At 34.2% G+C, this 11,681-nt stretch overlaps 1 protein-coding gene across 2 annotated transcripts; it reads left to right on the forward strand.

Annotated features, from left to right (window-relative positions):
• The first annotated feature begins 558 nt into the window (after window positions 1-558).
• LOC111386916 (citrate synthase, mitochondrial) lies at window positions 559-11,407 on the forward strand. Of its 2 annotated transcripts, XM_023011428.1 has the most exons (20): window positions 559-649; window positions 952-1,011; window positions 1,209-1,271; window positions 2,219-2,260; window positions 4,428-4,493; window positions 4,629-4,694; window positions 4,847-4,960; window positions 5,182-5,245; window positions 5,752-5,834; window positions 7,674-7,723; window positions 7,807-7,884; window positions 8,029-8,157; window positions 8,278-8,320; window positions 8,503-8,589; window positions 9,345-9,446; window positions 9,554-9,661; window positions 9,768-9,818; window positions 10,264-10,337; window positions 10,813-10,864; window positions 10,961-11,407. In XM_023011428.1, exons 2-20 carry the CDS (start codon window positions 958-960, stop codon window positions 11,051-11,053), a joined length of 1,419 nt encoding a protein of 472 aa, XP_022867196.1. In that variant the 5' UTR covers window positions 559-649; window positions 952-957; the 3' UTR covers window positions 11,054-11,407. The 2 variants fall into 2 exon arrangements, with proteins under 2 accessions (XP_022867196.1, XP_022867190.1); XM_023011422.1 differs by lacking the exon at window positions 559-649 and having other exon boundaries at window positions 813-1,011.
• The last annotated feature ends 274 nt before the right edge of the window (window positions 11,408-11,681 follow it).

Raw genomic sequence — 11,681 nt, forward strand, 5'->3', positions numbered from 1 at the left:
TTTACGAACACCGGTTGGTAATTAATGTACAATCAGATCACGAATAACCCGCTGGATTCTGAACGTCACCGTCCCGTGTCGTTGGACTACTCCCACGCCCTTTGAACCGTCCGTTTTAGACCGTCCACGTGTCTTAGCGTGTTGGACATTCGTCCACGTATGCGCGGGTGAGACTGACATCTGTTGACAACACTTTTTGGGATCAACAAATACTATTCAAAACGTAGTTTTTTACAAATAAAGACCACAAAACAGAAGCATAATCAGAATTTGGTTCCATATTTTCCAAACCAACAATGAAAATCATCCATTTTCATGACTTCGGAGAAGGATTTGAAAGAGAGAGATTGAAAAACGATTGATTTAGGATTTCTTTGGTGAGTTTAATAACAATATTTGCATCATATTTTGAATTTCATTTTTTTCCCCTATTTGTTGTTACTTTTCTTTTCTTTTATTAAATTAAAATTAAAAACGAGGGTATAATAGTCATTGAGTGCCACAAATTTTTATTTAATTAAAAACAAATCATTTTAAGCATTTCCGTTTACATCTCTTACTTTTTCTTCTTGTCCTTATTTTTAGGTCTCGGCCTAACTTTTTATTACAGAAACTCATAAATAGTAATTGGATATTGTTACTTTTCTCTGTAAGCATCAATGAAACTTTTGTTTAGCCCCGATTTTAAGAATTAATTTTTTGACTGTTAGAAGAAAAGTAGGGTCCACATGTGAGAGAAGAAGTCAAAAATTACGACTTGAATAGTAAAATAACGGTCAAAAAATCAATTTTTTGGGGCAAAAAATCCCGGGGCCTTAAACTTCATATTTTTTTTTTTTGTTGATCTGCTGAATAATTAATAACTCATTTTGGAACTGTTTGGCTCAATACTACAGTAGATTGTGCATCGAATAAATATCTGATTCGATTGAAATATTTGAGTTGGTGCAGTGAACAATGGTTTTCTTTAAGGGCGGCGTTTCTCTATTATCCAAGCTTCGGTCGCGCGCTGTAAGTATTTTCTGTTAATCGGTCGCTGTCTATTCGTTGCAACAAATTTAGTTATTTTAATGTAGAATGAATGCGGTAAACAGCTAAAAGTTGATTTGATGTGATTTAATTGGAACTTTTTGATTTCATTTACCTGATCGATCTGTTGTCAATTTTTAGTTGGTTATTTTTTATCTTGTATTTATTTTGTATAATAGGTTCAACATCCTAGCCTCCGAGATTCAGTACGCTGGCTTCAAGTCCAGACCTTCTCTGATCTTGTAAGCCTTTGTACAATTTTGGTGTATCTTATGCAATTTCCTTGTGGATCAATGTGCGTTAATTGGTCTGGCTAGCATTCTGGTTTTTGCAAACTTAATTCTTAGTTGGCATGCCGGAATAGAGGGCCGGGAGTTACAATTTGTGTCTTTCAGGCCTCTGTTGTACCAATAAAGCAAGAGGAAAGGAAATTGAAAAAAAATACATTTAAAATATCTTTCTAATTTCTGCTATGCCCAATATAATTGGAAGATTCTGTAAATCTGGGATTAATGGAAGGGAAGAAAGGAATGCTTAGAAACAGTATTCTCTGTTTAATTACAATAGTAGAAGGGAAAGACTAAGAAAATCAGATATTCCAATTTTTTAAATTGTTTATTAGCTTAAAGCCAGTAGTTTGTCTTCCCAGTCTCATCCTCAAAATAGTGAAAATATGAGATGCTTTTATCTTCTACTTTCTTCTCTTGTTTTTCTTGTGTAAAAACTGCCAATTTAGTGGGGATAGGAGGAAGATCCTTAAGTTGAGAGTAGCAAAAACTGGGTATAAGGAAAAATATATAGTTAAAAGACAGTCCTGCTGCTTATGAAATTGGTGAATCAGTCGCGAAAATGCTTGGAAGGACGGTGTGGCAATTTTAATGATTATTGTCATTGTAGAAATGCTTATTAGATGCTGAAATTAGCTTTACAAGTGATAAAATGTGTACATCTGACAATTTGGAGGCTCAATGTCATATCGTGATTATAATAATTTTGTGGTGTGGAAATGTTAATAGAAGTGGGATCATTGGGTTGGAGAATTGCAGAATGTTGGAACCCTAGATTACAATCTCATGATTAAGATTTCTAATTCTGTTTTCTTTTATCTTTATGACTGTTGCTTGTGTTGTGGAAGTGGAACAACTTAATAAGAAATTTTTAATTTATATCACTATTGCCTCACTTGCAGGACCTTCATTCTCAGCTGAAAGAATTGATTCCAGAGCAGCAGGTACTTCTATTAGGCCCCAAAGTTTTGATTTTTAGTGACTATACTTCTTTCACTTGACATTTGTCTTAACTTTCCAAATAATAGTCCATTGCAAGTTAAAACTCCAACAAACTCATATTTACTACCTTCATTTAAAACCCTGTACTTTAACAAGGCTAAGCCCATGTTTATACACTGCTTATAATAGGTCAAATCACCTTTTATTTGTGTGGGACCCATAAGTACTACTCAATTATCTCTCACTCCTTTATATCTATTTATAATTTAGACCGTTTATAAACACTTACAAACATGCTTTAAGTGACAAAATTCTGTTTCTGGGAATGTTTTTATCGATTTCTTTCCATTTGAACTTGTTGCAAATTCCAATTTAGCCTTTGTTTGGGAAGAATTTGTAAATTGTTTAATTTATAAATAAATAGAAATTAATGGTGGGCACTACGTATGGGTTTATTGAAATGTGTGGTTGAAATTTAAGTTTGATAATTTATAAATGATTTATAAATTTTGCCAAACGGATGCTTGTCATTGGGATTGTTATTTTTAATAAATCCTTAATTGATTGTCTATGGAGTTTGGTATATTCTCTTCTTGATTTATGACACGACCTATCCCAAATCATCTTAATGGATTCGACACGTGCCGTGTGTCGATGATAGATATCAGCTAAGTGTCGGACCTACTTTCAATGCAACTTTGTCTTGCTTTGATTGTGACGAATTTTTAACAGAATTTTAACAGAGTTTCTTCTGAAATATGGACTAAAATCACCTGAGTAATAATCAATTATCTCAAATCTATGCATATAATTTAAAATAGGGTACGTCAGCCCCTCAAAACACAAACTATTCAAAATGACGTGCACTGGAATGAAATTTACGCTTTTACACAGATTAGAAGACTCCAAATGTATAACATATACAAAAATGTAGCGAGCCCTTGATATTGATACATTTTTCGACAAAAGATTCATGTATCACAAAAATATGAACTATATAGACTGACAGATTGACTCATACAACTGATGACAATGTTTGGCTCAACTCGGTAGATCAATAGGCTCCAATGCTGCTCAACTTAGTTACTATCTGATAAAAAAAGGGTAACAAAATATATAAGCTTATAACTTAGTGAATGGATATTTCACAAATAAGTATAATTTTCCTTTTATCCAAACTTTTTGAAGACGCTTATGCTATTACAACTTTAAGAAAGTCTGAAATTTCGTAATAACCTTTAAAACTGAAACATGATTGAATGTTGACAACTTTTGTTCTTTATTCTAAACAAACATATGTATAGTGAATATAAATAATCTTGTATACATGAAATACTGTCATTACTTAACATTGTAAGCTGAAATCTTTATTCTATGAATGGAATCAACAAAGTTCCGTAATCTGAAATGTGATAAGCTATATAATTATTGAAAAATCATACAAAAAAGATACTCGAAATAATCTTACTCATGTATCGATAATATCGATATACATGGTAAAACTATTAAATTCTGAGATTTTGAAATTTTGGTCATATGCGCACAGAGCTGCACAAAGGCTATAATCTGATCATACACTATGGAAATACATTCACAAAAAATTACCATAACTGATCATATATTGTGGAAACACATTCACGCCAGTACAGAGTGGGGTAAAATAACCATGTGGGGTCATATATTGTGGAAACACATTCACCTAATTTCTTCCTCCTTTCTTCTTTCTTTTTCTCCTTTTCTTTCTCCTTTCTTTCTCTGCTCTTTCCCTTCTTTTTCGGTTTTCAGCCTCTCTGCCCCGTTTCATGAAGCTTTTTGTGGTTATGAAAATGAAAAATGGATTTTAAATGGCCAATAACTTAGTTTTTGCAAAGGGAGTCCCTCTTCTTCCATTTAATATAACATTTAGTCCTTTAACTTTCAATAATATATAAGTAGATTCCCAAAATCTTATTTTATTCATCTTAAACCTTCAAATATTGTCAATTTTGTAAAATAAACCCCAATAAAATAATTTATTTCATTTTAGTCCCTATTTGACTTAGACTTTGACAAGTCAACTTTTAATTTTTGGCTAATTGAGATGGGTTATAACAATTCATGCCTTCAGTTCTAACTTAAAAATAATACTAAAAAAAGAGGTTGATCACATTACCCCTATTTTTGTCACAGGAGCGTCTAAAGAAAATCAAATCAGAGCATGGAAAGGTTCAGCTAGGGAACATAACTGTTGATATGGTATCCTCTCTTTTGTTTCCACTCTACTCTGGCTAATAAAATGGATAATTGGAATACATCTACTACTTTTGTCATGTATTTAAGAAAAATAGATAATAGAGGAATTGATTGCTCTCCGTCTGTGCTTTTTGAAAGGTTCTTGGTGGGATGAGAGGAATGACAGGATTGTTATGGGAAACCTCATTACTTGATCCAGAAGAGGTACGCATCCCTTGTGTCACTTTGAGCTTTTAATGAGATAATCGTGCAGTGGGTGGATACAGGGGCATGTAGAATTGTCACTAGTGTCTAAAACCTAAGATGGTGTAATATTTACTTTCTAATTTTTTGTTGTTTCCTCAAACTTTTCTTAGGGAATTCGCTTCCGAGGTTTGTCTATTCCTGAATGCCAGAAGGTATTACCTGCAGCAAAGCCTGGTGGAGAACCAATGCCTGAGGGCCTCCTTTGGCTTCTTTTAACGGGAAAGGTGGGATTTCATTGATATTTATAATGATGTCTGAAATACTGAATCCTTTAGGATCGCACTTTTTTTTTTCTTGAGTAATCTTGACTGTATAGGTAAAAGCTGCTTTTGAAGGTCGTGATTTGTTATTGAACCACCTTTTCAGCCTTTTTGCTTTCATGTTCCTCTATGCCCGATAACTGGCTTGATGTTAATCTTGTGTTATCTATTCAAAATTTATTTAGGTACCAACAAAAGAGCAAGTAGATTCGTTATCAAAGGAATTGAGAAGTCGTGCTACCGTCCCAGGTTCTTCTAACTCTTTATACTATCTTTACCGCTTAGAATTGATCACGTGATGGTTCTTCAATGATTTCTGTCTAATGTCTATTTGTCCAACTCTAACTATGCCAACCTGTTCATTTGGGTTATATCTGAAGACACTGAAATTTCTGTCTTGCCACTGTAGTCGATGATACTTTCATTTCATTATTGTTAGTTAATTTACAACGCCAACTAATTTGTTGATTGTTTTTGTGTTTTAATTTTCTATTTTTCATAGTGTGCTTTTCTTTTATCTTGTAGCCAGTCCTGAGCTCAGGTAAAGTAGGATTGCAGTAGGTTGATAGCCAACGTAGAACTTTGTCAAATGTTGTGACATAAGATCATAATACGCAGTTGTGCTTTTCTTTTTCCTCCTGGATTTTTAGTATTTATGTGTGGTATATGTCTGTTTGACAGGCTAAAGCTGTAGTCCGAAGCTTTTGTCACCTATTCAAACGTCTTCATCTGTAAATTCACATTTGTTATTGCAGATCATGTATACAAAACCATCAACGCCTTACCTGTTAATGCTCATCCAATGACTCAATTTGCTACTGGTGTGATGGCCCTTCAGGTAGACTGATTTACTATTTTCTCTGGCTGTAATATTCATTGATGAGTTTTGGTTCTACAACCTGGTTTTGATGTATTTGGTCATCCTAAAATGTTCATTGATCGTTCATCTCTTTATATGCATTTTCAAGTGTTTTCTTGCTCTGTTCGAAGTTGCATATTTATCATAGTTGTTTCGAAAATACTGAAGTACAAGTAGGTGTTAAGAAAAGGTGTCAATACAAAGTGCAAGTAGAAGGTGTTAGTCAAAAAAAGATGTTAAAGGTATTGACAGTAAAGATCGTTTTCCTGGCAACCAATAAAAATGATACATTGCTATTCTGATTCATCTCATCTCCACCATTTTTGGAAGCTGACATAGTGAAATGGAAACAAGAGGCTTCATATATTTGCACAACGAATCTGAGTTACTATATCTGGGTTGGAGATGCATCCAGTGGGACTAATCCCATATATTAAATTTCCTTGGTTTTAGTTTCGTGGCTTTGCCTTTCATGTTTTATATTTTCAGGAATAACTGAGTCCTGTCTTTGTTCCTGAGTCTTATTATGGCTGCTTGATGGCTATCCATGAAAAGTAGAATGTTCAAAGATTTTCGACATTGGCTCGTATTGATGGCGCAGGTTATAGGACTTTAGGCTCTTAGCCTAGAAGGACAGAAAAATAATAGGACGTTAGGCTCTTTAGCCTAAAGGTTGTGTCCCCTACGGATTATGTGGATGAAAAATAGAGTAGGAAAATTATGTAGATTTTGAACAAATTAACTTTATTTATGTTTCCCAATTTACACGGTCAACCTTAGTTCAAATCAATTATATTGGGAATTAGGTCCATGAAAAGAATGTGAAGATATTAAGAGAAAGAAATTCTGTCTCCTTCCATTTGAAGAAAACTATAGAAACATTATATTGTACACAGAATTGACTTAATAGAATCTAGACATGGAAACAAATCAGTCTTCCCGGAAATATTATGTAACTGTAAAATCTATCTACAATTACGAAATCATTTTAGATTTTCTAACAAATTGTAAATAGAAAAAGTAAAGTATGAATGACAACTATTGAATTTGTATTGTTCAAAAATAAAATAAAAAATAGAAGTCCGAAGTTCGAAGAATAGAAGTCAAAGAGTGTAAAGAACATGACAAGACGCCAAAGACAAAGGAAGCATGTTAATTATTGGTTTCTTCTTTTCTTTTTTTTTGGGGAAGGATGCAAGTTTGCGCACCACACGAATTATTAAAGGAGAAACAAGCTTCGGCTAATAAGCCCCCCCCACAAACCCCCCCCCCCCCCCCCCCTTCCTTCTTTTCCAATACAGCTTTTACAGATGACTGTTATAGGTTTAACAATTATAATTGGTAGCAATCCATGTCTTGTTCCGGTAAGAAATTCATGGTAAAAATGTCACTTCTCATTTAAAAGGAAACTTTCTCAGACTTGCAGACAATAAAAAGGACTTTAGTTGGAGCCATTGATCATGATTAAATTTGTCATTGTGGAATTTATTATCATTGTCCTTAGTTGTTAATTCCTTTCCTAAATTTGTTGGCCGATTAACTAGTTGCTGTGCTGGATGAACTGTGCTCATAACTTGTGACTATATCATACAAAATGATCAGCCATGGCACAGTTTTTAGTCAATGGCCTTGCCTCTTTGTTTTATTATTATCTTCTTGTATATTTTGAATTTTTCTGCAGTTGTTATAATTTTTGGCTAAAGATTGTTCCAGTTTGGTACACCAGTTTATGTTTCTTGTTTTTATGAGGAATTCATTGTTCTTAGTTTTATGTAAGAGATGTCAACTGAAAAATTCCTATTATTTCTTGCGTTTCAGGTTCAAAGTGAATTCCAAATGGCATATGAAAAGGGGATCCACAAATCAAAGTGATCTTTGACGATGTTTTGTATTCTGAATAAAAGTTATTTCTATTTTTTAATGCAAAAGCTTGAGGTTTCATCCCATTTAGGTACTGGGAACCAACGTATGAGGACTCCCTAAGTTTGATTGCTCAAGTTCCAGTTGTAGCTGCTTATGTCTATAGAAGGTTTGATAACTGCATCATATCTTTTTGTGTTGAAATCTAAGCACATATATGTGGACATCCTTTATTGAGTTCTGTTTAATGTCCTCGTATAAATTGGTACAGAATCTATTGTGTTTCAATTTACATTTCTTTCAACTTGTGAAGGATGTACAAGAACGAACAAGTTATACCAATGGATGATTCCCTAGACTATGGTGGAAATTTTGCACACATGCTGGGATTTGATAGTCCCGACATGCTAGAGCTTATGAGGCTTTATGTGACCATCCACAGGTGGGTTTTAGTGTCATGACAAGATAGATTGTCAATATTCGTAATATAAAAAGGAATTAGTTCTACTTAATTGTTTAATCAGATGATAATGTCCTTTGACATTTATATGCTGTGATGCAGTGATCATGAAGGCGGGAATGTTAGTGCTCATACTGGTCACTTAGTAAGTGATGGGTCTTTATATGATCTTTTTGTAAATGTTGTAATGTCAATGGCTTGCTAATGCTTGCATCTGGTTGAAGTTGCCTATATGAACTTATAGTGTCTCTTTTGACACTCTTGACACAATATGGAAATTTGTTCAGGGCTTATCTACTGCTTCGCTAACTGTTTTATACCTTCCAGGTCGCCAGTGCACTTTCAGATCCTTATCTCTCCTTTGCTGCTGCATTAAATGGTTTAGCCGGTCCACTTCATGGTTTGGCTAATCAGGTGCATGAATGTTTTACCATTATCTGTAGTTCTTTGAAAATGTGATGCTGATAATTTCTAAATATAATTGTTGATGTCTTGATGCTGATGTCATCATCTACCTTTACGCTAAACTCCACCTACACTATAATTTGCGAAGAAGTTCTCAATGCTTTGCTTGTGTTATTGAGAAGTCCTAGTTTTCCTCGATAGATAATATGGCCTTTTGTATTTCTACTGGAGCATGCAACAATTGTAGTTATCATCAAATTATTTTTCTCGACAATGGGAAAATTTAATCCTTTGGGGCTGCAAAATAGTCCTCTTGGGAGCTCCTATTCATACAGCCATAGTTCCTAAGCAGCTAACCTGGTTGCTGTTTGGATTTTAAGTTGTCAGACTTCATATTATTCTTGAATCAGCTCAAACTTACTTGATCCGTCTGCTGCATCCAAAGCTTATTGTAAAGATGTGGCTGTGAAATGCCAAAAGATTGTGGCTGGTTCTATATTTGATTAAGTATTAGCTACTATTCCCGTTTTATCATGATCCATAACCAGACTTGAAGCCAAACCCGATGGCCGGGAGACAGAAATCCCATTAGTGAAATTTCTCTAAGTGGATCACCCAAAGCCGAAAAGAAAACTGTGATCAATTCCTGTCATTCTGAGTTCTCTTTGCAAATTGGATTCTCATTAAAATAATATCCCTTCATCTATGATGAGCAAACCGATAAAATTACTTCTCCTGTGCTTGTGTTTTATATATTATTACAGGAAGTCTTACTATGGATTAAATCTGTGGTAGAGGAGTGTGGAGAGAATGTTACCAAAGAAAACTTGAAAGACTATGTCTGGAAAACATTGAACAGCGGCAAGGTAGTATTGTTGAATTTTTCCATTTCCCTCTGTTTTTTGTCTCACAATTTTGTTTTATGTTAAACAACTTTGTGTACAACTTTTTCACCCATTTCTCCAAATTGCAGGTTGTTCCTGGATTTGGACATGGAGTTCTGCGCAAGACAGATCCAAGATACACGTGCCAGAGAGAGTTTGCACTGAAGCACTTGCCCGATGATCCGCTATTCAAACTGGTTTGCACTTGAACCTTGATATTGTAATGTGGCTGTATCTTTATATGGTGTAGCATGTTGATTATGAGGTGTTAAAATTTCTTCTCTTGATTGAATTTATGTGCAGGTTTCAAATCTTTATGAAGTAGTGCCTCCTATACTCTTAGAACTTGGCAAGGTAAATGATGCTGTGTTACTATTAGTTGTTATACCTTGAGAAATTTCTCTCGTACTCTGACCGAATTGTTTATATATGTTGAAAGTGATAAAAAGAGGAATATGAGATTAAATAATCTTCAATATGGAAATTTGGTTCGATTGATGTCTAGATTTACTTTTTACCTCTCTTGCAGTCTAAGGAATTCTATGGAGAATAGTTCAGGCATTTATTGTGATTATAAATATTTTAGATGAATCTCGATGATGATTTTTATATTTGCAGCACTCTTTAAAGAAATCATTCAAATGTCCTGTTAATGCAATCATTCTGCTGTGCTTGCTTTTGAATACATTTTGTGTGCCACATTCTGCTGTAGTAGAAATTTCATTGGTCAGTGATCTGAAGTTTCTCTTTTCAAACCTCACTTAATGAAGCATTGTTCCTGGGATCTGTCTCTTTGTAGGTTAAAAACCCTTGGCCCAATGTAGATGCCCACAGTGGAGTGTTGCTCAACCATTATGGATTAACTGAAGCAAGGTATATATTCTGTTCTCTTTTTCAGCGCTTGAATGTACATTCTCTCTCTCTCTCTCTGTGTGTGATGCCGGACTAACTGACACAATTAATGGAGAAAGAAAACAGATCTATGAAGAAGAGATTAAAGGAAGAATGATAGAATAATCAGCTAAAGAAATAGAAGAAAATAGAGAAGAGAGGAATTTCGCAACAAGCCACCAAACATTTATTCATTCATCAGCTGTTTCAATTACATGGCAAACTAAATTTAAATAACAAGACAAAACCCTAAAAAAAAAAAAAAGGAAACCCTAAAGAGAGGGCCAATCCCATTATATAAGTACACTAACAAAAATAATAGTCCAACTAAAATAAACAAAATAAATAAGAGTCCAAATAAAATAAAACAAATATGGGTGGATGTCCTCATCACTCTCTCTCTCTCTCGATTATGAGAACATGAAGATAATGACACTTTTATTTTCAATTTTGACAGATACTTCACTGTTCTCTTTGGTGTATCAAGGGCAATTGGTATTTGCTCGCAGGTTCTTTCTCCTATACTCTTTCTTCTTCCGGTATTTTAATTTCTATTTGTAATTTTTATTATGAGTTTGTACTAATCTAAGTTTCCATTGGTTTAGCTTATATGGGACCGGGCTCTAGGATTGCCACTTGAGAGGCCAAAGAGTGTTACAATGGAATGGCTTGAAAATTATTGCAAGAAAGCTGCTTAAGAGTGAAAGAAATGTTGCCGGGTTAGAGTACTGTTAACAATTTTTGTAATAATAATTGCTTGAGCATTTTCTTGTGTGGTAGAAACGATGTCATGGGGTCAAGTGGTATCTCACTTCATGTCCGTCTCTGCGTTAATCTATTTTCAAGTCGGGAAATTACATGAATTAAGAAGCTGTTTGTTCTTTTTCCCTCATTATTCATTGTTCGAGTTCAGCAGTTGCGATTTTCCAATTCATGGACCCATAAGTTGATTGGAGCATGTGCAGTGATAGGTTGATATCATAATGATTTTATCTTTGGCTTTTGCTGACATTATGAGGTAAATATCAGTTAATTTTTGTTCAACTCTTGACCATACACGCTGTTGGGTACATATTATCACATTTGAAGTGATGTACGGTAATTTTAATAAATTATGCAGTTGCTATCCAGTATGAATTGTACTAGATTTCTACTCATTTCTATCAACTTATAATTTTACAAAAGAAATTGAAATCCAAAACAAGGCAATATAATCAGTGATCGTGCTTCATGAATCACACTGTAACATAGTGCTTTTATCCTCATAAGGAGTATTGTATCAGTTTCAGTGTATAGAGGATGCTTATCAAGAACAAGAGTGTTAGG

Source organism: Olea europaea, chromosome 3 (genome assembly GCF_002742605.1).
Source record: "Olea europaea var. sylvestris chromosome 3, O_europaea_v1, whole genome shotgun sequence".
Taxonomy (NCBI): domain Eukaryota; kingdom Viridiplantae; phylum Streptophyta; class Magnoliopsida; order Lamiales; family Oleaceae; genus Olea; species Olea europaea.